The sequence below is a fragment of the Petromyzon marinus genome, chromosome 2 (assembly GCF_048934315.1).
Source record: "Petromyzon marinus isolate PM22_M1 ecotype Great Lakes invasive population chromosome 2, UKy_Petmar_22M1.pri1.0, whole genome shotgun sequence".
Lineage (NCBI taxonomy): Eukaryota > Metazoa > Chordata > Hyperoartia > Petromyzontiformes > Petromyzontidae > Petromyzon > Petromyzon marinus.
The window spans coordinates 2,290,689-2,316,353 of NC_133668.1; the positions used below are offsets into that span (position 1 = coordinate 2,290,689).

At 49.0% G+C, this 25,665-nt stretch overlaps 1 protein-coding gene across 3 annotated transcripts in view; it reads right to left on the bottom strand.

Annotated features, from left to right (window-relative positions):
- The window catches only part of LOC116949612 (zinc finger E-box-binding homeobox 2-like), a 48,308-nt gene extending 23,316 nt beyond the window's left edge, over positions 1 to 24,992 (bottom strand). For 2 of the 3 annotated variants that reach the window (XM_032967102.2, XM_032967091.2), the window contains exon 1: positions 24,768 to 24,992. In XM_032967102.2, coding sequence (XP_032822993.2) covers positions 24,768 to 24,939 — 172 coding nt within the window. In that variant the 5' untranslated portion in view covers positions 24,940 to 24,992. Of the gene's footprint in view, positions 1 to 21,174; positions 21,774 to 24,767 lie in introns of those variants that run through there. The other variant, XM_032967121.2, reaches the window with a different exon arrangement.
- Between the last annotated feature and the right edge of the window lie 673 nt (positions 24,993 to 25,665).

The window sequence follows — 25,665 nt, forward strand, 5'->3', positions numbered from 1 at the left end:
ATTTTCCAACTTCCAGAAGGCCACGTGGATGATGGAGCGTACCGATGGGATGTGTACGACAGATACAGGAAGGAGGTGCATTGTCCGCTTGTTTATTTTGTCCAGAGTTATCACAAGCCACTGTGTCTGTTGGTCACAAGCGAAGCTCTCCGCCAGGCTGCACCCTAAGCTGTCACCGTATTTTTTCAAACCGAGGAGAAAATGAAAACAGCCAAGCATGTATGAATCCTTAATCTTCGGTGGGTACGTATGAGAATTAATGTTGACACGCGGGAAAAAATAAATACGAGACAGTCACTATTTAGTGGAACCTGGCCGTAGACGGTGTGACGATGTTTTTAAACTGAGTGTGGGCGACTACCGTGGCAAGTTGCTAGCTGAAAAAACATCCTGTGGATTCTCAGAAATCTTTCCGGCGCGTCTCACGCCCTGGTGAGCCAGTGCTCGGCCGCATCACCCCCACGCGCGGCTCACGTACTTACGCACGCGTGCACGTTAGTACGTAAGATGTGTCCGTGAATCAGTGAGGACCGTGGGGGCCCAAGGTAGCTGCGGTCTGCCACACACGCCCCTCAGATGTTTGTACAACTGTGGCATGTGCAGGCGTCTGGTGGAATTCCACAACGAGAAAGTGAGGAACAGCTGCATTGAACAGCAGGGGGGAAAAAAAGCCACTTCAATCCCTGCACGTCCACTTCCCGCGACTCCTGACGTAGTTCTCAAGTCTTCCATGATAACCGCAGCATAAAGTTTGTGTAACGCGACAACGTTAACATGGAATAACCGTACTCTTTGGTTCTTTCGCAGCAGACATCACAGCTGTCGCGATTTTTACCTGAAGACGGGCGCTTGTGTTGCATTCGAAACGTCGTGATTTATCTTCTTTGGTTCTTTTGGTAAAGTCACGTAGAATGAGAATAAAATAATAAATTTATCAAATAAAATAACACAATAATATTCTCACGACGTTTCGGCCACAACACAAGCGGCCTTCATCAGGTGAAGGGACGAGACTGTCTGGTAGGACAGCGCTGGAGTGAAAAAAGCCACGTTCAGATCCAGCGCTGTCCTACCAGACAGTCTCGTCCCTTCACCTGATGAAGGCCGCTTGTGTTGTGGCCGAAACGTCGTGAGAATATTATTATGTTATTTTATTTTATCAATTTATTATTTTATTCTCATTCTACGTGACTTTACTGAAAGAACCAAAGAAGATGAATCCTTGCAGTCACGAAAGCTTTAAGTCGTGATTTATTTTATGGTATTTCTACCTACGTGACTTTACCGAAAAAAACAAAGAGTATGGATTCCTGCAGCTACGAACGCTTCAAGTCAAGATGGAATAACCGTTGACGCCGTGGTTGTGGAGACTATAAAGCGACAAAATAAATAAGCAGACAATCTGGTCCAGAGTTTGCTCGCGTTGAACTAACGCTGTGGAAATGGTGCACTACCAGATGGCCGTGCGGCTGATGGGATGTGTAAAATATGCTGTTCTGTTTTATGTGCAGGGACAGATATGGGAAGGTGAAGATTGTCTGTTTAGTAAATTACTAACTAAAGATTTATTATTATTATTACACCGACCTAACAGTAATCATTTATTTAAGACCACTACTAAAAGGCAATTACGGGCAGATGAACAGCAACGGCATCCGAAAGGGAGGACGAAATAACTTGCGCACGTTCGGCTTCGCAATCCAATATTTTCTCTGCTGGGACTGTTGTTTGACTTCAAGGCTGCTGCACGCTGTTGCATTACGGCACAGCTCTGTGGTCGACCTGACAAATCCTTCCGGCGAGCGCTCCCCTGCACGCGCACGCCGATGTAATGACTCCACCACCGTCAGGAATCAATTAGCATTGGCAAGCGCGGATCGAGCTGGATACCGTGGCGCGCTGTTAATGCACGGAACCCGTGATCGCAAGTTACCAGAAGGCGATCGTGAAGTCGAGGGTCCGCGGGACATGAGCACCTACGCGCCGCCCTGCCAACTCGATACACTCATGGGATGAATCCCATCCCAGCTGTTTCCTGACCTTGCCTCCCATACAGCCGTGTTGAAAGTAATGCGGTGCCTGATTAGAAGCAGCTGTCCAGTGGTGGAACTATATAGTGTGGACCCCCCCATCGCCCGTAGGTACTGTAAACAGCTGCTTCTCTATTCCATTTTTTTTCATTTCAAGGATTTACATTTGTATGGTAACCACCACTACCAGGCCTTTGTTGCTGTCCAACGCTGAGCTCCACAATTTTTCTTTGAAAGGATGGGGATTGGTTGTAAGCAGTGTGGGGGGGGGGGGTCTGTAAATATTCCGAGATAAATTATGGCATGGTAACTACCACGTAAAGAGTACACACACTCATTTGTGATTTTCACTTGTTCTTACACTGCATTTCTCACGCTAAAAGAACAGCTGTCAGACCGAGGGAGTCTTACATAAGGAGTTGTGTATTCATATGCTGCTCCTGAAAAGGCTGCGAGCGTGCGAATGCACAAGACTTTTCACTAGGTGTTAGGACACTCGTTCAACTGCGCCAAAGACAACAAGGCCAATATGAAAACAGGAAGGAGCCCTTGCCACGCAGCAGATTCCAGATGCAGGCATTGAGGGAGGGACGTCTGCCAACAAACCCAAACGTGGGCACAATTTGACATTTATGCAGTTACCATTCGTGCGGGCTTTTTCGAATCCTTCCATAATTCCATCGGGCTCGGAATGAATCACCCCGTTTGTCTGGCATCTGCCAAGTGGGATACATTTTCGCTTATTACATGCATTGTTATTTTCTAGCAACCGATATCCATGGAAACTTTACACGGGGGATGGAATCCGCGAGGGACATATGGTCGTAACGCTGGCAACAAGGGAGAACATGGCATTGGTGCAAGCGTGGGGCGCCCTCCCGCACAGCCACACGCCGCCCGCGGCGCCACCGCCGTTAGTAGCAGAACCGAGTCTCTCATCTCAAAGCCAGGGTCCAAGCGTTACTTCATCGGTAACGTAGCAAACCCGTCGAAACCTGGCAAAACAACGTGCGTACCGTGACTAATTGTGCAGAAGCGTAGGGGTGGCTCAGCGCGTCGGCCAGGACCTTTTTTTTTCAGACAGGCCTCTTTCTCCTTAATGGTTCTTCCATGCGTAGGATATGAACCATTTCATTTCCTCCGAACCGATTTCAAGAGAACGATATGACATCCTTCATTATTACATTCTACGCCGGACGATGTGGTAATGCGCTCGCGGCGCGAAGAGACGCACGTGTTTTTCGTGGCGAGCATTCGAGCCCGGCGAACCTGCCCATTTGCCTTGTGCCCACGTGGGTCGCTCAAGAACGAAGCGCGGCAGAGATCCCAAAACGCAAGGAGCCAGCGAGTGAGTCAGTCCTGAACGCCTTCCAGAAAATCTGTTATGCATTCACATACTTCCTACAAGCAGAAAAAATCCTCCTCCCCCCACCACCACCACCACCACCCACTCACCCCTACCTCACCGACACATGAATAAAAACCTTTGGCAGAAATAAAGGGACAGAAAGAAAAAAAAATCCCCTGCACATTGTCAAGAAAGTGAGCAGGACATGCCTTGAATCTCCTGAAAGCTATCCCAAGTATGAATGATGTCCCGGACATTGTACGTCGTGGCCTCATGTTCCTCGCTCGTAAACAGCAGGCGATGCTCATGAAAGATAGTGCAGAGAGAGAGAGAAAATCGGAGCAGCCCGGAGACCCGGCCGATTTACACAATCACTGGCGACAAGTGCTCGGGGAGCTTGAACGTGATTGTATCAACTTGCCCGTGGCCGCGTGTGACCGTGGCCGTGTGTGACCGTGGCCGTGTGTAAGCATGGTCACGTATGACCGTGGCCGTGTGTAAGCGTGGTCGTGTGTGACCGTGGCCGTGTGTGACTGTGGTCGTGTGTAAGCGTGGTCGTGTGTGACCATGGCCGTGTGTGACCGTGGCCGTGTGTGACTGTGGCCGCGTGTGACCGTGGTCGTGTGGGACCATGGCCGTGTGTGACCGTGGCCGTGTGTAAGCGTGGTCATGTGTAAGCGTGGCCGTGTGTGACCGTGGTCGTGTGTGACCATGTGTAAGCGTGGCTGTGTGTGAGTGTGGCCGTCTCTCACCGTGGCCGTGCGTGACTGTGGCCGTGTGTAAGCGTGGCCGTGTGTGACCGTGGCCGTGTGTGACTGTGGCCGTGTGTGACTGTGGCCGTGTGTAAGCGTGGCCGTGTGTGAGTGTGGCCGTCTCTCACCGTGGCCATGTGTGACTGTGGCCGTGTATAAGCGTGGCCGTGTGTGACCGTGGCCGTGTGTAAGCGTGGCTGTGTGTGAGTGTGGCCGTCTCTCACCGTGGCCGTGTGTGACTGTGGCCGTGTGTAAGCGTGGCCGTGTGTGACCGTGGCCGTGTGTGACTGTGGCCGTGGGTAAGCGTGGCCGTGTGTGACCGTGGCCGTGTGTGACTGTGGCCGTGTGTAAGCGTGGCCGTGTGTAAGCGTGGCCGTGTGTGACCGTGGCCGTGTGTGACTGTGGCCGTGTGTACGCGTGGTCGTGTGTGAGCGTGGCTGCGTGTGACCGTAGCCGTGTGCAAGCGTGGCCGTGTGTGAGTGTGGCCGTCTCTCACCGTGGCCATGTGTGACTGTGGCCGTGTGTAAGCGTGGCCGTGTGTGACCGTGGTCGTGTCTCACTGTGGCCGTGTGTGACTGTGGCCGTGTGCAAGCGTGGTCGTGTGTAAGCGTGGCCGTGTGTGACCGTGGCCGTGTGTGACCATGGCCGTGTGTAAGCGTGGTCGTGTGTGAGCGTGGCCGCATGTGACCGTAGCCGTGTGTAAGCGTGGCCGTGTGTGAGTGTGGCCGTCTCTCACCGTGGCCATGTGTGACTGTGGCCGTGTGTAAGCGTGGCCGTGTGTGACCGTGGTCGTGTCTCACCGTGGCCGTGTGTGACCGTGACCGTGTGTAAGCGTGGTCATGTTTATCGCGTGTAATGTGCCCATGTTCGGTCAGGGCATGGAATGTCGATCCAGGGCAGGACCAAAGTTCCTCCACAAACTAACAGGTTTTGCCCTTTTGCGTAAAAGTTCCTTCAAACACGCACTTAGCTGCAGCCTCGAAAACAGTTTGCTGTTTAGTTTGCACAAGTGGTTGCAGGTAACTTTTTAAAACAAACTGACCTTTTTTTTTGTCAAGGTCCACATCGGATACCCAGAACATTTCCCAACATATGTATGCGACCGCAATAATTTTTTTCTGCTTTCTTTGTGGAAAAGCGGAAACAGCAATTAATATCCGAGAACATACATACAAACAGAGTAACGGTGCGAGTCAAACGCTACCAAACATGTGGCTTTCAGTATCTCAGGAATTATTGTTCCTCCCGCTCTGTGCCAGGAGAGCTAAAAAGTCCCCGGTGTGCCCTGCAGTCAGAACGGAACACTTGGCAGGGGGAGCATGATGATCGCTAAAAATAGCGACCTTTTTTTGTGCTGAATCTGCTTTTAAAAGTTTTTTTTCTTAATAAGCGGAAATTGTTGTTGAAGTAAGTTTCGTTGTGTTGCGTTAAGGCGGCTCGCCGCAAATCAATCACCTTCAAGCACAAAAACTGAACAAATGAAGGCCTTGCTTGGAACACATGACGATATGTTTTAAAGCATCAGCTACAGATGGATAACCGCATAAAGAGTAACGGACATCCATCATGCCGACTCGAGTTACGCGTAAGTTTTTAATTTAGAGTATTCACATTCGCTGCAAATGATTTAACGCAGTATTTATTCTGCAAGCCGGCGGTGGGAAGGCGCGAAACAGAACCAAATCGTGTCGCTCTCTGCGACCGACCCATACGCATGAAAGATGCTCTGTTGCCCCCGAAATGTCACACAGCTGCAGGAAACCACGTTCCTTTCATTGGCCGCCGCGCCCTCAGGTAGCACAGTTATTGGTGACCACGGGGAGCAACTGCAGGCCCCCGTGCACTGGCTGTGCGAGGGTTAACCGGCAGCTTTGTGCAGCTGTGACTGGGGTATACCCTAATCAGATTAATCCAGCAAAGCCAAAAGCCCCAAAGTTCCTGCTCCCGATTGCAAAGCTCAGCTCAGTGGTTTCCATGCCCCCCTGCCGGTCACTTCCTGGCCTTTTGAATTCTTATAGAGCCGCCAAACACAAAACTCTTGTTTCTTATCCATGGCACAAAAGAACGTGGCAATGCTTTGGCTGAAGCAAATGGGATTCGCTAACTGCTCCCGACAAAGCTCTGGGCTGGAATTGCCTGCATGTGAAATTGAGTCACGTTGTTCATATCTGGGGGGGGGGGGGAGGGGGTGCACATGCGCACCCAGCCCATTTCCCACGCTGTGTATTATTACAGGTTACTTTACAATGCTGGATATATCCCCAGCTAATTGTGGAATGTAAACATTAAGCGGCTTTCTGAGTTACTGACACCAGAGTTCACTCTCCGCTAATTCAACCAAGTAGGGCATAGATGTAAATCACTGTTGAAATGAAATCCTACAAACAATTCCTCCGCCTTGGTAATTAAAGCGAAACAATCCGTAAGTTCCGTTGGTACAAAGTGAGAGCTTTAAATAAGACGAGACTCTTATATAAGACAATATCTGTCACAATAGCACGTTCATGCCTTGCTCACATACCGATGGAGGGAACACTGCAAGAGGAACGGTACGGAGAAGACCACGATGTGACTGGTGCATCAAACAGTGGACGGGAAGGAAGCTGTCTCGCTTGATAGATGCAGCGACAAAGAGATAAGTGGAGAGAGGCCACCACAAGGAGAAGGAAATGGTCACGCCCCCAACTGTCCAAAAGGCCAAGGGACTGTAAGGAGAAAAAGAAGATGCATTTATTGTAACGGACGCTTTGCTTCCCGTCAATTGGAAAAGCGCACGGGGAAAGAAAAATAACGACGAGGGGCTAAATAACGAACAGCGCAGGTGGGCCCTCTCGCTACTTCGGCCGTTCTCCTGATAGGCTCAGGCACGCCAATTGAGCATCAAGAGCTAAAATAAACTGAGTGACAGGGGCCAGATGGGAGGAATCGTCGTACGTCGCGCCTGCGTTGCACACACGTGTGCAAGCGCCGGCGAGCTCGGACAGAGACGCGCCTGTGAGCGGCCGCCACTGGTTCCCCCCCCCCCCCCCCCGACGTTCGGAAATGTGGCACCGTGACCAGTCCCACGCCCTCCTCTTGTTTCCTGCGACCACCGCGCGGCTGCCGTCTCTGGCGAGTCAGCGAGGGCCACGGGGAGACATTCCGTCGGCTGTTGGTTTACTGAGCGCAACCAACCAACAGCACGAATGGAAACGATGCAGATATGGAAAACTGAGGGCATGTCGTTCTTATACTGCAATTTACATTGTAAGCGCGGGTATTGTAGTTAAAATCTCAACAATATCGTAGGAATCAATTTTGCGGAAGGCAATGGGATGGCAAATTGCGCCTGGATATTAATATTGGTGATGTGTTTGTCTTTGAGTAGGACAAAAAAAGCACGCATAAAGCAGTTGATAAATAAGGAAATCCTGTAAAAAGACACAAAATGACAGAGCCGAAAGGATAAGGTCATGTCATATCTTCCTCAAGAATTCACAAAACCCCCGGTATTTATTTTAGACGTTAATTAACCTAGGCATCCCGATTTCGTGTTGTCGCGCGAAAGGTCCTTTGTTTTTTCCACCGCTTCGGGAACACGCAAGCTTAAACGCGAAGCGGACGCTTTGTTTGAAATTGGTCCCTCACCTCTCGGGATTCTCACACGGCCCCTAATTCGGCCGCCTACCCCCCCCCATCACCACCACCGCACACCCCACCACACCCCAGAAACGCAGAAGAGCCGCACACGGCCGCAACAAGCGGTGCGGCGGGTACCGGTGGCTCAGCTGTCAAAATAACCTCCCGCCCCCCCCCTCAATGCGACCCCTGCTTAACCCAGCCCCCCCCCCCGCCCCGCCCGCCGACCCTGCCACCTCAAGCCCCAAACACTCAGGCCACCCGCCTGCGGGTGCGTGCGGCGGGCAAACTAAATGGCGGTCGAAGGCGTCCCAACGGGTCGGCTTCAGAACAAGGGCTTTCCCGATTTTTTGAATCGTGTCGAAATATGAGAATAGGTTTTCCCCTTTTTTCTGGCAAACAAAACAGGTGTTGAGATGTTAAAACACCAAACTGGCCCCTTTTACAAGGAATCATGTCTGCATTAACCACAACACTTGTGCTCAGAATGCAAAAAAAAGTACTCTGATAATATATGCATTTTCTTTGAAACTGATTGGTCCACACCTAGTCTCAAAACGGTGTTAGACAAGAGGACGCCAAAAGGCCTAAAAAGATCCAGTTTGGTGTTTTAACATCTTAACACAGCTGTTTTGTTGCCAGAAAAAAGGGGAAAACCTATTCTCATATTTTGGTACTGGCAAAGGAGGTCCAATGATGTGTCGAAATATTTTAGCGAACTCCCAACGACGACGACGACGTCGCCGGACATATGAACAATGGGAGAGAGGTCGTCCAAGACGGGATGGACGGCTGAACGGATGAGGCTCGAGAGAAGCACGGGCCACCGGGATGCCCCATCGAGGAGACGGAGCGATGAGGTCCTGGTTACATGCAGGAGGCAAGATGGATGGTAGCGGCCGCTGGGCTAACCAGTGTGTCGCCGCTCCACCCCAGAAGACAGTATGGGTGTCATATTACATTTTCCACGATTATTTCACGAACATCCTCATTCCTTGGTTACGAAAGCGACCGGTTTGACCTAAGAAGTCAGGAAATTCACTTCTGCTTTACAGGTGACACACAATTTGTGATTTTGTCAGCTTGGCCAGTTTCAATATTAACTGACTTCCTCTGCTATGGTACAGTACAATCTGCATATCCCTATTAATTGCTACGTACCTTTGCAATGCAAACTCTCAGAGAGAGTCCACGGTAATTAAAGTATTCCTCAAATTGACTCGATAAACAGCTCTTGTATAAACTGCATGATCACTCCCATGAGATCTGGCCACCAAAGCGGTTTGTCGGGGAAACTGTTTCATATTCGGAAGCGAAACCGTGTGTGTGTGTGGTGACACAAGTGGACACAAAGAGCCATAATCATCCTGAAAAAAATAAACAATGGAGCCGTGTGTCGTGCTGCATTTTCCATGAAGGCTAAGAGCCATCATGGGAACGATATCCGGGGTGGCAGACCTTTTTTTTGTAGGAACCTGCCGCTGTCAAAACAGCACTACATGATAAGGGCAGCCCAAGAGCATTCGCAGATAAATCAAAGCATGATCTGACAGTTAAACAAAGGCACTGACTCACCTTTTATATATCTGCTACTAGATTAAATGTAGCAATGGGTCCACAAAGCATAAGGCCAGTTCTTAAAATAACCATTCTAATACCGATAAAATAATTAAAAGCCAACGCTGCTCTACGAGATATGAGTGGACGAAGGGAATATTACAGAAGTCATCTTTGGCCCGTGCTGACTTTATTTAATCGTTGCGGTTTTGCTCACCCGTTTACACCATACAGCAACGCATCAGAAACTGCGTCACGAATCACGCTGTTAGCAAAGAGGCAATGGAAACAATGTTGCCATCATCAATTGACAGACCTACCAAACGGATGTAAAAAAAAATGGCACTGTTTCATGTGGGATAAACGACGATTTTTCAAGTGCCACCTGTTATCGATTTCCGCTGAATCGGGACTACTTTGTATTCCCTGCCTACACATCTCAGGGCCGTGTGACAGACGGCAAGCATTGCCACCGAGCAACCGCTGACGACTGCAAACAGCCACCCGGGGAAGTGACTCCCACCTTCGAACGTGGTGGCGGGCATGGGGCAAGGCAGGCAGGCCAGGGGGGTGAGATGTGGAATTAACTCCAGATAACAGAATTTGGGATGTGTGTGTGTGGTTTTTTCGTTGCTACCCATCTGCTAACAGTTAATGACAACACGTTCCCACAATAATAAAAAAAGTTCAAGAGCAGGCCGTTAATGTTCCACCGAAATGTTACCATTTTCCAATTTATGCGTTTTCGGATTGTACCTTCTGCGTGGTCGTTCGGCACGGTGTCCCGACGTTTCGCTCCACGCGCTGGCAGCCTCAGTTGGAAGCGTGTTGGCGTCATAAACTGGGCGGGAGTATTCCCTTCAAGTGAAACGCATTCACTCGATTGAAATTGTTGAAATTCGCGCGAGCACAAGGCAGATAGATGCACGGTACGTTTTCGCAATCGTAAAAAGCGTTCGGCGCGCGGAGATATTGTATAACGGCGGAGGAAATGCTCGAGACAACAATGTGCACCGTTTCCAAAGGACGGTTCTATTTGAAATCTCTGGTAGCAAAGTACCTTGTGCAATTAAACATATTACAATGGGTGAAAACACTCCACACTAAAGAATATATCGCCGTGTCATAAACAAAAGAAAAAAAGTTGTATAGACATAAAGGAAACTTTACGTAACCCAGTGTTAATTACATTGGCATATTGGCCACTTAAAATGGAGTATCACCATTTGGCCGGGCATTTTCTGAGCCTTGTGATCAAACTGCCCTCCCCATAGACCTTTCTCAGCTTGAAGTGCATTATCCCCCTACCCCTGAGTGTTGTTACCACAGCAACAAACGAGCCAATAAAGCAATACATCAGCCCTGTTTACTGGCTGGGTTTCTCGGCGCACACGTGCGATGGCTGCTGAGAGGATGACAAGTGCTCCGGTCACCTCTGTAACCTCCAACCCCTGCTCCCAGGAATGAGAGTTCTCTCGTCCTGTCTCAAAAAAGTCCTTCATAAAATATGCATGCGGCTCTGTAGCCTTTTAAAAAGCCCTAAATGATCACCCTGGGTATCTGCTGCTGCGTCTTGGCGAGCAGGAACGCTCGTATGTTTATCGCTTGCATTTTCATGAACAAAGAGACGCGTCCTTCGGCCGGTCAAACATAATGGCAAGCTGTATTGATAATATTACGTTACGATGGCAAGCTAGCAAGTGGCAAATTAATGCATGATCGGCCCCAGTGATTTTATGGAAAATCTGATATTTATTCGCTAGATAACATTTTATGTAATTTTATGAAGAAAACAATCCAAAGATTTGGATGGTTATTGAATAAGCAATGGATTGGGAATGCCTTATTATCATTTACTTTAAAAGTTCTCAGACAAGTTATGCCAGTCAATTCAACACAGTCTTTCTCTGCCGATTACAGCATCACCAGCGAAACGTCGTACTCAAATTGTAAACATTGTGGGTTTGCTCTCTAGCACACCTTTGTACTAGAATTAAGTAGTAACTAATTGGCACGTTTTGTTCATGTGCCAAACCTTACCAATTGGCTGTGTCGGGTGGAGGTGGGTTTACGACACATCTACATTTACGCGATCTAACCCAAAAAATATATCATTAAGTTGTGTCAATACCAGCAAAGAAATGTAGGTCAATATCAAAGTCGCGAATTGATCAGCGATTACAAATTCTGTCATAGCGCTTGCAGAATAAGTTCCATCACAGAGTGGAGTAGTGATTTAACCAACATTTCCCGGCAGCCAACAGCCACCCAGACACTGGATCGACTTTCACAACATGCCACCCTGGCCTCCTTCCTTTTACACTGGTGCAGGAGAAACAAAGAGAGCACGGCCTATGGCTAGGCCCGTGGTGAAACCATCGTCTCCAAGGGAGTAAACAGGAAGTGGAAGTCATTTGGCAGCGGAGCGGCAAAAGCCTCCGGGAACACCGATTATGCGTGGCCGTAAATATCAAATGGAAAGTACCGCAGCTGAATATCGCCGGCATACAGGGACATGTCTGCTTGGAAGCATACACACACTCTCTGTGCAAACAGGCATCATTGCTTGGAAAATCTGTGATTTATGGCAAAAAAATAAAAGTTCAACAATCTAATCAGAAGTCTATCACGGTTCTTTGTAATATGCTTGTAATCTGCAAAAGGTGACAGGATACTGCATGAAAGCAACGGGGATATCACCATCACCCTGGGAGAAACTGCTGTAGGGTGGTGTGGACTCACGTCACGGAAAAGGGAGGTGAAAAATTTCTTTTGTATGTTTCTTTTATTAATCTTGCCAACGACTATATCTACAAGGACATTTCTCCACCACTACAACTGTGTTTCCATTGTAACACCTAAAATTCACATTTAAGAATGTGGATGACCTAAATGGGGTACTAAAAAAATTAAAGCAGAACATGAGTTTGAGACTTGGAACAGGAACCATGTGGGAAATCTATATTAATGTTTTCGGAGTTAAAACCTCTTCTCAGTTTAATCATTGAGGACCGTGCCATTGCCAGGTAATCCCGTTAAAGTAGTTATACACCTGTGCAAACACATGTTTAAAACTAGGAGATGAATTACAGCAACTTCACATGTTGTATTGTTCGTCTTTTGAAAATATTATTATTTAGACGACGGTAACGCTTTATCCTTGTATAATTAGTTAATGTGCTGGTGCTAGGTGGATCATATCACAGAATCACATGAGGTGGTGGTGGTGGTAGTCGTAGTGACAGCTTGTGGAGGAGGCCTTCATGCAGCAGTGGATTGACCATGGCTGATGATGAATGATTTTCTATGCAAGTTATCTCACTTTACCTAACACTGTACTTTGTTCCGCTTATAATATTTTCTTAATATGTGCTTCACTTCATACGTCAGATTAGCCCAGTTGGCTTCGTACGGTGCGAAATAAGTTCAACATACATACATAGGAGTACGTTTACGTGTATAGTATGTTATCCAAATCAGCATGCAAACCACAGTTGTTGTGGGCACCTGTGGAGGGGGACAGACACAAACACAGCTGAAGGGCATCGCGGTCCGTGGCGCCAAACCAGGGGTTTTGAGATATAAAGGCAGATGGCTCGGAGAGAGGAGATTTAAACGAATATAACATGCATAGAATACTTGACCAGAGCCAAACCTGGGATATAGTTTACCCAGAAATTGTAGAAAAATAATTAGCATTTTTTGGAAAGCACAACAATAATATACCTAGAGGACATAATAAATAACCCTTTAAAAAAAGGAAATATTAAAATTTTCTTCTCAATGGATGTATTCATCTCGTTGCATTTACAACATGCATATACATATAGTGACATTTCATCCAAGGCCACGAAATCCCTGGAGTTGTCCCGTCATGAATCCTACTACGCGCAATCGTTAGGCAGGGCCCACAGCATGCGACCCTTTCCTGCGATCCACGAGCGTCTGTACATTTGTTCCAGCGTTGTCCGCCAGTGAGCCCGTGCGCACGTACGCGAGCAAGTAGGACAAAAAAATGAGGGTAATGGAAAGCGCCCCGAGGCAGGTCGGCAGCATACAAGGGGAGTGCTCATGCCAACTTCACCCCGGCGCATCCTGTAATTACAACGCATCCCAAGGACCTGTTGTCACAACCCGTCCCTCTGTGCCGCCTGCAATCTCTGTCGAGAAGAGCGACTTCATGCTTCAGACCTAAACAAATCAGGTATTGCTCTGAACAGTTTACTCTGGTCAATGGACAAAGGGTTTTATTTAGGCCACGTCTGAGTAAGTGCTACAACCCGCAGTGACACATTAACAGGATGAGAGGCTCGTTTAATGAAAATGCCCTAAAATCTCCAATCACTTAAACTTTATAAAGGCCGCTTACATGAGCAAACCGAAGTTAATTTAATGTTGTAACATAGCTTGAATAACATCAAGTAAAAACATATTTCGTGGGGGTTAATCTGTAACTTACAAGACTTCCTTATTACAATTCTACAGCATTCACTTTAAATGTCGATGTAATATTAGTTTATTTTTAATGTGGGAACCTCACCAAATGTACTAACTCCAGTTTACCTTTTTCCCAGAATCAATTTTTTAACCAATGATGTGGGTTTATCTGTTTTTAACTGCGGAAGAGCATGGTGGAGGAAATGACTTGTTAAATATCCTCACTTCTGGAGGAACATTCATTATGTACAACGAATGGGGAAAAAATACGCATCCGTCGACGATAGCGCATGTTGTGCACAGCATGTATGTATGTTGAACTTCTTTCGCACCGTACCTAGCTAACTGTGCTAATCGGAGCAGTCGGGTTGTGTACGTGCATACCTGACCAGCGTCAAGGTATGGTCTCATTGTTTACTTCATCATGTCTCAAAAACGACAAAAAACGTTACGTGCATGGGCCTAGTACGGCAGTGTGCCGCTTACTGCGAGTTTGTGCACGTGCGACAACTGAAGGCCCATATGGATACTCGCAAAAAAGTTAAACATCGACTCTCTCTCCATGCACTTGTGTGCGTGCAAACGTGTAAGGAATCATTGTTGATTTACACAACGATTTACAGTTATTTTAAATGTTGGCACTGGTCTGATAAAAGGCAGCGGAAGGTTCCCTGTCGGTTGATACATACGTGTGTGTACGTGGGTACGAAAGTGATCTAAATGCAATTTCCTGTACACTCCCCAACACTTTTTATTCTGACCTAAATCGGGAACTATTTTAGGAAATTTGCAGATTTACCAAAAGAGCGATTCAAAAAGAAACTGAGGTTGCATTACTTGCCACAGCAGCAGGAAGAGTGTGTATGCTGTTTGGTTAATGTGCAACACAAATGAGCCCAATAGGAGACCCATTACTGTTACATGCAGTGACAATTAAGTCGACAGGACTCCTCTGAGGCAGCTTGGAAGATGATGGTCAGGCACACTCTGCAAAACTAGGTGACAAAGTGACTGTTAATACTAAACACTATTTAAGAATCGTTCGTGTGACTATTTTACTCCAAGTTTTAGATTAGTTTTGTGACCAGGAAAAGCCACAGACAAAAAGAATGGGGACTTTTGTCTCAAATTAAATATCGAAGGCAATAACCTAAAACCAACGTTTTTAATCAAGTCATTATCTTTATATTTTTGGTGGAATGTAGTGCGACACTCTTTATCTGTAACCATATATTAATTCTCACACTCTTCATTCTCCAAAAAAGAAACAGATAAGCACGGTTGAAAAATAGTACGCTATACTTGCTTTAACAATTTGCAGAAAATTACTCTTTTGTTCAACCCGAATAATTTTAAGCATGTTACAAAGCAATGTGACTGAAGGTGAAAAAAACATTAAAATGTACTTGTTTGTTTGCAACTTTGAAGGCACCGTTGATTTTGTCAGAAAAAGAGATGATGTTAACAATCCTGCATACAAATCATAGCTGGGTGAAGCCAAGAGCTCAAAATGAGGCAGTGAAGAGTTGCCCTTTGAGTTAAAAGCATCCCGTTCCGATGCCTTTCCTTTAGAGGTTTCATGGGCATCACACATGAGAAAATGGCTGACTGATTGAAACCTCCTGATGCTCTTTTCATTTGCCACTGAATGGAGCTCCTCGCACAATAAAAGCCTATGCTGAAACACTCGCCAGCATAGCAGGCTCAAAGTTTGGTAAATGCTTTGGTATATGACAAACTATAACTTACTACACTTAAAGAAGCAAATGTGTTTTCCTTCACGTATGCTAGTGGCCTGATATTTAGAGCACGTAAAATTACACTTGGTTTGTCCACTATTATTTTCTTCTTTCACAAATTAACCACGGTGAACAATGGCCGATCAGACAATGTTAGCATCATAGATTTTACTCGGTGTGTGCAGACAAAATCGATCAGCGCACTGTTCTGCTGGGTCGCACAATAGAGCCCTTTCAGGCTTCACAACTGCTGCCACCTTCACATAGCCGATGAGCTTGTTAGCACATCTCCTCTCTAATTCCAATCACGGATGCTACTTATGGGCCTGGACATGCCAAACTAAAAGTTAAATTGTGAATACTTTGAGCTCTGAAGATATAGTTTAAATCGCAGTATACGTTTGTCAAAATTCCAGAATTGGAAATGTACCTTTTTCCAAATGTCATTCTCTTCCTGCTGAAATAAATAATATCTATTGATCTACTTTGAGGCATACAAAATCGTATACTGTAGGATCAGTCCCAACTGAGATATAAAACTACGGTATAGTTAATGTTCATCTTTTATTTTAATACCAAGAGCTGGCTTAATAAGACATTTTTGTTCTGGAGCGATATCTCCAGCTCAATAGGAAGATCATCTTGCCCTGACAAGAGTGCCAGATGGGAAATCTTTTAAAAAGGTAATTCGCTACTTTTCCCATGACACAACACAGAATTCAAGGTCTATTTTTCATTCACGCAAATTAACAGATGGTGCACTTATTGTGCATTATTCCCACATTGCCTTTGAACAAGTGCTCCCTGAGCTTGATAGCAAAGTGTGTAAACCACCAAAACGATCTTACCCAGTCTCAGTGCCCATGTAAATAAAAAAGGCACATTTGAATTTCACTTCAAGTGGACAACACACAATATATTGGTATGAAAACATTAGATAACGTGGAAACATCCCAAGTGTGTTGTAAGAGAACTCATATCTGTGACCCCATGACCCCAGATTCCTATGATCTGTTTCATAATTTTATTATTTTATTGTTTCCCTTCTACGTGACTTTACCGAAAGAACCAAGAATATATAGCCATAGGGCAGTGAAAACTCCTATAATCCACTGCTTTCTTCTTCCTTTTATGCGCAATTATCTACAATTTTTTTCCCCCATGGATAAATAGAGAAAAATCGAGGATAATCCGGTGGATAATAGGCTCCATGATATTGGTCTGCCACATCACTGTGGATAAGAGGACGTCCATTGCACAATTGTACAGGATTTTTTTTTTACGTAACACAAATAAGCTTTCTACACCTAAAACTTCCTCTGCAATCAACAGAAACCTCCGCAACATGCCCAAGACACAAGCGCGCCAATGCTAAGCAGATAGCAATGACACCACGGGCAGCAAGAACCCACACATGGCACTGTGCTGACAGATGGCTCATGAAGGTGGCTTTTCTCCCGGTGCCCCATGAAGCCACTTACTCCCACCGTACCTCCCTACCATCCAACGCCTGTCACTCATTCTTTCTCAAGCCTGTATCCAGGGGAAGCGTGCACAATAGCTGGAGGAACCCCAGCTATTTCCCCTTGAAACGACTGAAACCTTCCTTACCTCCCAAGTGCCAGGCACCCCCCACCCACTCAAGCTCTAGCCTCATACGTGAAATGCTAATTTTGTTCCCTGGATTGCTGTAAAAAGAGGCTGGATTTAGCGGCGTGTTTGTGTGTGTGGCTCCTTCGCAAGAAGAGGCATGCTTTGTTCTCAATGGATTGTAGGAGACCAAATAGAGGAATGTAGGTCACCGCTTTTCCTGCACGAGAAGAACAGCCCAGGACTAGGGCGCACACACACACACACAAGTGAATTCTGCAAAATCTTCATCACTTTCTCACTGATACTTTTCAGTCTCAAATTAACCCAAGCTACAAAATCTCTACATTAGCTATTATTGAAAATACTTGTTTTGTATTTAGTTATGATGTATCAAGCAGGGAGTCGTATTTTCACTTTGCAACTACAAAAAAAGCACTTTAAATAAATTCGCACATGTAAAATGTATGTTAGAAGAAAAAATGTTCGGAAAAAAAAGAACGTTCGAAAAAGTTTAGCTTTAACATTTTTTTTAGCAAAATTAGAAAAATACTGGTTGCACTTTCCACGCTTCAGCATTGACAAATAGATATTAATATGACTCAATGGGGTCATAAACGAAACACACATGGAATCACCTAAGCCACATAGCAACTGTATCTGGAAAAAAGCTTAGTCAATTAACAACGAGGGCACTGTAAAGCGGCATGTAAACATGAATCACGCTCTACGTTTGGAGCTGAATAAGCACATTTTACGCTCTCGTTACTGAGCCCCCGCCAGAAAAATATAGTAAACAGGCATTTTATGTCATCGTCATGTTTACCAGCTACTACAACATTCAGCAACAACACTTGAGCCATTACTAAAACATAGTAAGTTTTGAAGCTTTGATTTCTTGTTTAATTTAGACAGTACGTTATGGAGGCAAGTAGAAGCGTGCAAAAAAAAATGCAAGCACATTTTAACACGACCCATCTCGGCGAGCTAAAAAGCCTCTTGCCGTGCTCTTTCGGGCACTGATTAAGCGTGAGCCACGGCCGTATCATAGTTCTGCCGCAAACAGCTGGCGCTGCCCATCCACACCTCGTTCCCACCTGATCCACGGACGCTCACTCGCGCACAGGCAGAGTGAGGGTGGGATTAGAGGCGAGATTTATCCCAGCACTGCATCACCTGGCACCGAGAGAACTAAGGAGATCAGGGATCACGCAGCTTTGCTGGCTGTGTGAGATTGAATAAGAGCATCCCCCACAGAGAGGGAGGGCTGTGACTGTGACCCAGACCAAAAGCAGCCAAAACACAACCCGCAACAACACAAGGTTCATTCGCAGGCACATTGTGCGTGAATTCTACAAAGACAAAGATCCCCCGTTATAGCCTTAACAGACTTTCGGAGCAAGTGCTGTTAGCGAGCACCTATGAAGGCCGGCACGGCACGTGAGGAAGGTGGGTGGCCAGCACCACGCCCGGCCGCCTTTGTCTCCCTAGTGGCGATGTTAACACACTGCTACGTGCATACACACACACACACGGTCGAGTAACTAATATATGGACAGTATAAAAAGGCCAAAACAGTTTTTTTTCACATTTCCAAAGAAAAATCCCTGAAAACCATTCATAATCGCCACTCTGCACTCAACCAATACGAGTGATCAACTGTGCTGCTGACATGAGAAACGTTAGGCTCGTTAAAAGCTTGAATAGCGTGTGAAGAAAGTGCAGAGGGAACGCGTGGCAGCAGAGCGCCAAGTGGCACTCTAATGAGGCCACTCGGTTACCCCCTTGCCTGTCTCACCCTGCTTTATTGGTGGTGCGCGGGATGATACATCAGTGGCGTCGCATCACTCATTAGAGATCGTACTCATGAGGCCAACCACCACCAAAAAACAGCGAGCGAGCACTCAGTCAAGGTGGGAGCTGAGAAAAGCCACTGAGAAATTGGGGCAAGCTGAGCGGAGGTGGCCCATTAGTTAATGTGAACTGGGGGTCGGGTGGAGGGGGTGACAGGGGCCGCTGAGAGTTAGTGAAGAGATAGGGCCCCCCCCCCCCCCCAGAGAAAAGTCGGCGTAGAGGGGTCATCGAAAGGTAAGGGGGCCACCAACAGAAAAGGGCATTCTGAGGGGGGCTTGAGATACATGGGGGTCAATAAGATAAATGAGTGACAGGGACGGCCAGAGGGAAGCAGGGTGAGTCACGGGAGGATGTGGGATAAAATGAGGACACGGCAGGGGTAAGGCTTGTTCAGGATAGAGAGGCGACAAAGTGCCAGGTTACAGTCCCCTTGATGGTCTATGGAGATGCGTGAGGTCTACCAAAGGGGGGGGGGGGTGAAGGCACAGGGTTCATCCACAGATATCGTTATCATGTGGTGACAGCTGAAGCCCTATTGGCACTCAAAAGCAGAGGTTTTTTTATATATATAGGGGTCCTCCATACTACCCGAACACCTCACACCACCACTCTCCTTGACCTCTCGAAACTTCTCCCGACCGTTTTACACCATTGGTTCTTTGTGACCAGCTCACGTCAAGGCTCAACAAGAATAACTCATCCTAAAGGTCTTCCAGGACACCTCACTCCAATGGTCATCAAGACCATCACATTTCAAGGGTCATCAAGAAAGTGAAATACCAATAATGGTAATCAGAACATCACATCCCAAGGATCACCAAGCACATCACATGCCAATGGTCATTAAAATCAAAAGGGTCATGAAGATCACCTCATTCCAAGGGTCAAGAACATTACATCCAAATGGTCATCAAGAACATGACATCCCAATGATCATGAAAACACAATTTTTTTTTTTACCAAATAAGGCCCACTGAGTCATGTCGGTTTTTTTCAGAAGCGACCTGGCCACATATGATAGCTCAACGAAGCAGCTTGTGTGTAAGTTTATAGCAGACAAATACTCTAAACGCACGTTGATCCTAAACGTCGAGGTAAAAACCGGATGACTCGGAGACAAATCCACACGACCACGGGCAGAACATGCAAACTACAAATATACAACAAGCGTCAGGGTGGGACGAACTCACGACCTCCTGCATACCTGGCGAGGTAGTTAACATCTCCTAGCCACCGTGATGATGATGAGAGAGAGACACACAAACTCAAAATATACAGCAGGCATCAGGGCCGAGATCGAACCCACGACCTCCTGCATACCTAGCGAGGTAGTTAACATTTCCTAGCCACCGTTATGACGATGAGAGAGAGAGAGACACAAACTACAAATATACAGCAGCAGGTGTCAGGGTTGGTGATCGAACCCACGGCCTCCTGCATACCAGGCGAGGTAGTTAACATCTCCTAGCCACCGTGATGATGAGAGAGACACACAAACTCCAAATATACAGCAGGCATCAGGGTTGGTGACCGAACCCACGACCTCCTGCACACCAGGCGAGGTAGTTAACATTTCCTAGCCACCGTGATGATGAGAGAGACACACAAACTCCAAATATACAGCAGGCATCAGGGTTGGTGACCGAACCCACGACCTCCTGCATACCAGGCGAGGTAGTTAACATTTCCTAGCCACCGTGATGATGAGAGAGACACACAAACTCCAAATATACAGCAGGCAGCAGGGTTGGTGACCGAACCCACGACCTCCTGTATACCAGGCGAGGTAGTTAACATCTCCTAGCCACAGTGATGATGATGAGAGAGGGACACACAAACTCCAAATATACAGCAGCAGGCGTCAGGGTTGGTGATCGAACCCACGACCTCCTGTATACCAGGCGAGGTAGTTAACATCTCCTAGCCACCGCAGCGCCCCAATCTCGTGTCATCAAGAACACCTCATCGCAAGGGCCCAGAGACGACTTACTCTCCTGCACGGTGTCATTAAAAACAAAACAGCATTATTATTATTATTAACAAGCGCTTACAATAGAGTTAAGAGTTAATTTGCAAGGCGGTTACTGTATTACTGTACAGGCCAAGTGGCTCGGAGGTCGGGGAGTTGACCAAGATCATCATCCCTCGGGGATCGATACACAAACAAGCAACGGGAGTGGGTGGGTAGGGTCGTAAGCAACTTTTTTGCGTGTGCAAGTCAACTGTGGCTTCCATGTGGGTAAACTCACGTCGTGGGAATGTGGAATTTCCACCAGCGGCTTGCTTCGTCCGTAAGACGTGAGACGGTCGCCGCACTCTTCACCCCCTCTCAACGCTTATCTAAGGTAGGAACTCTCGTTTTTTTTTTTTAAACTGATAGTGTTGGCCCAGTAGTAACTAAGTTTTTCTCTTTTTGGAACAGAACTTCTCCACAAATCTGTCTGCCCCCGCCTGATGATGCTGGTTGCAATTACTGCGCGAAACGTCGTTCCTCTCGATCGTAAATGATATGCGTCTTTGCTCTCCCAACACACCGATGTTGCTGTACTAGTAACGAACTATGGTCACGTTCTGTTGACGCGACGTTTATATTTAAATATATTTACGCCATCTAACAACCTCCCTCCCCTCAACAACAACAACAAACAGCGATATGATGGCAGATATTTGGCGCGAAAGTCTCACTTCGTGTTAATCTGACAGTGTTCGTAGGGGGCCGCAACGCCACCCACTCGGCCCCCCAACAACATCGACAAGCTCACACGACAGTGGGGAAGAAGCAAGCAGAGATAGCAACAACAACACAGGCCACGTAACGTGCAGAGTTTGCATGACGGGGGGGAAAGGTGAGCAACTCGTGGCTCGTGTGTCTACGACGGTGCTACCCCCCCCCCCATCACTGTGACTCGTACCCCCCGTCCCCTACCTACCCCCCCCATCACTGTGACTACCGCCCTATCACTCTGACTCGTGCCCCCCTTACTACCCCCCCTATCACTGTGACTCTTGCCCCCCCCTTACTACCCCCCTATCACTGTGACTCGTGCCCCCCCTTACTGCCCCCCCATCACTATGACTCGTGCCCCCCCCTTACTACCCCCTATCACTGTGACTCGTGCCCCCCCCTTACTACCCCCTATCACTGTGACTCGTGCCCCCCCCCTTACTACCCCCCCTATCATTGTGACTCGTACCCCTCCCTTACTGCCCCCCTATCACTGTGACTCGTACCCCCCCTTACTACCCCCCCCTATCACTGTGACTCGTACCCCCCCCCTTACTACCCCCCTATCACTGTGATTCGTACCCCCCTTACTACCCCCCCCTATCATTGTGACTCGTACCCCCCCCCTTACTACCCCCCTATCACCGTGACTCGTGCCCCCCCATCACTGTGACTCGTACCCCCCCCTTACTACCCCCCTATCACCGTGACTCGTGCCCCCCCATCACTGTGACTCGTGCCCCCCTTACTACCCCCCCTATCACTGTGACTCGTGCCCCCCCTTACTACCCCCCCATCACTGACTTGTGCCCCCCCTTACTACCCCCCTATCACTGTGACTCGTGCCCCCCCTTACTACCCCCCCATCACTGACTTGTGCCCCCCCTTACTGCCCCCCCATCGCTGTGACTCGTGCCCCCCCTTACTACCCCCTATCACTGTGACTCGTGTCCCCCCCTTACTACCCCCCCATCACTGTGACTCGTGCCCCCCCTTACTGGCCCCGTATCACTATGACTCGTGCCCCCCCTTACTACCCCCCTATCACTATGACTCGTGCCCCCCCTCTTACTACCCCCCTATCACTATGACTCGTGCCCCCCCTCTTACTACCCCCCTATCACTGTGACTCGTGCCCCCCCTTACTACCCCCCTATCACTGTGACTCGTGCCCCCCCTACTACCCCCCCCATCACTGTGACTCGTGCCCCCCCCTTACTACCCCCCTATCACTGTGACTCGTGCCCCCCCCCCCTTACTATCCCCCTATCACTGTGACTCGTACCCCCCTTACTACCCCCCTATCACTGTGACTCGTGCCCCCCCCTTACTACCCCCCTATCACTGTGACTCGTGCCCCCCCTTACTACCCCCCCTATCACTGTGACTCGTGCCCCCCCCTTACTACCCCCCTATCACTGTGACTCGTGCCCCCCTTACTGCCCCCCCTATCACTGTGACTCGTACCCCCCCTTACTACCCCCCTATCACTGTGACTCGTGCCCCCCCCTTACTACCCCCCTATCACTGTGACTCGTGCCCCCCCCCTTACTACCCCCTATCACTGTGACTCGTACCCCCCCTTACTACCCCCCTATCACTGTGACTCGTGCCCCCCCTTACTACCCCCCCATCACTGTGACTCGTGCCCCCCCCTTACTACCCCCTATCACTGTGACTCGTACCCCCCCCTTACTACCCCCCAATCACTGTGACTCGTACCCCCCCTTACTACCCCCCTATCACTGTGACTCGTACCCTCCTTACTACCCCCCATCACTGACTTGTGCCCCCCCCTTACTACCCCCCAATCACTGTGACTCGTACCCCCCCTTACTACCCCCTATCACTGACTCGTGCCCCCCCTTACTACCCCCCTATCACCGTAACGAGTATCCCCTATCTCCATTACTACTCTAACCAGTGTACCCCTACCCTGTATCCCCGTTACCCCTACCCCCCGTATCCCCTTATCGGGTACCCCTCTCACATAATCCCCTTGCACCGTAGTTAACTATCCCCGAGACGCAGTAACCCCATATCACTGTACCCCTACCCGCTATCCCTGCATCCACCTTAGGACGTGTCCCTTACACCCTTAAACCCTCACCACTCACACGCCTTGTCCCATACCCCAACCCTAGTACATTATCCCCTACACTCCAGTCACACATCCCCGTGTCTCCTATTCCCGTGTAGCCCGGTCCCCTCTCCCCATACCCCCTGGCATTGTCCCCTATCCCTGTGCCCCCTATCACTAACCCCACACTCACCACGTCCCCTATCCCCAATACACCCTCTTCCCCATACCCCCTATCCCTGTGCCCCCTATCACTAACCCCACACTCACCACGTCCCCTATCCCTGTGCCCCCCATAACTATCCCCGCCCTCCGTATCCCTGTGTCCCCCTATTACTAACCCCACACTCACCACGTCCCCTATCCCCAATACACCCTCTTCCCCATACCCCCTATCCCTGTGCCCCCCTATCGCTACATCCCCTTATCTACGTCCCCTACCCCCCGTGTCCCCGTCACCCGCGGTGCCCCCACGTCTCTCTGCCCCCCCCCCCCCCCCACGTCTCTCTGTCTCTCCGCCGGGCTTCAAGTTGCCACTGAATCCAGCGGCGGCTTCTGCTCAACTTGTAGCGCGGCAGGGAGAAGTGGAGTTGGTGGGTCAAGTCGAGACCCCCCCCCCTCCGCCCCTTTCCGCCGTGAGACTCCCCCAGAGAACCCCCTTCGGTTGTGGGGCGGAGGAGGGGGGGTACCCCCCCTTAAGTCTCCAGAAGCAACAGGGGAGGTGGTGGTGGTGGTGGTGGAGGTGGTGGTGGCCCGGCAGGGATAACGGTGCCGAGCGGGCGCGTCGAGGCACCGTTAGCCGCTCCGGGGAGATGCCCAGGTGCGAGCGCCCTCCTGACACCTCCTCACTCCTCCTTTCTCTGACACCTCCTCACTCCTCCTCTCTCGACCTCCCCTCCAACCCTCCCCACTTACCCCACTCAACCCCCGGCACCGGACGAATTCCACCGGTGGGCAGAGCGAACCGCGCGGGTGGACTACACAGCAGGCAGTCTGGGCTCGTCCTGTGTAGGTCCCCGTTCAACTCACTCACTCACCGTGCTTGCGACGAGGGTTCGCCTGCTTCCTGCGCTTACACCTGCGCGGCTCGGCCATGTCACCGCCTGCTCGGCGACTGTGGTGGTGGTGGTGGTGATGATGGGGAGGAGGAGGAGGAGCGGGGGGGGGACGAGGTGCAGCTTCCCCGGCGCCGCCGCTGTGCGCACTCATCCCGCGCCCCCTGGCATTTAAATACGCGCCTCCCCCGCTCGCTCGTCTCGCTCTTCACTCTCACTCCTCTCTCTCTCACTCACTCGCACGCACGCGTCCGCTCTCTCTCTCTCGCTCACTCCACTCTTATTAACTCGCACGCGTCCGCTCTCTCTCTCGCTCGCTCACCGCTCACTCACTCACTCACCCTCTCACCCACGTTCACTCTCACACACGTTCACTCTCACCCACGTTCACTCTCACTCACGTTCACTCTCACACACTCACTGCTCACTCACTCACTCACCCTCTCACTCACTCACCCTCTCACTCACTCACCCTCTCACCCACGTTCACTCTCACCCACGTTCACTCTCACACACGTTCACTCTCACTCACGTTCACTCTCACTCACGTTCACTCTCACACACTCACTGCTCACTCACTCACCCCCTCACTCACTCACCCTCTCACTCACTCACCCTCTCACCCACGTTCACTCTCACACACGTTCACTCTCACCCACGTTCACTCTCACACACGTTCACTCTCACTCACGTTCACTCTCACACACTGCTCACTCACTCACCCTCTCACTCACTCACCCTCTCACTCACTCACTCACCCTCTCACTCACTCACTCACCCTCTCACTCACTCACCCTCTCACTCACTCACTCACCCTCTCACTCACTCACCCTCTCACACACGTTCACTCTCACTCACGTTCACTCTCACCCACGTTCAC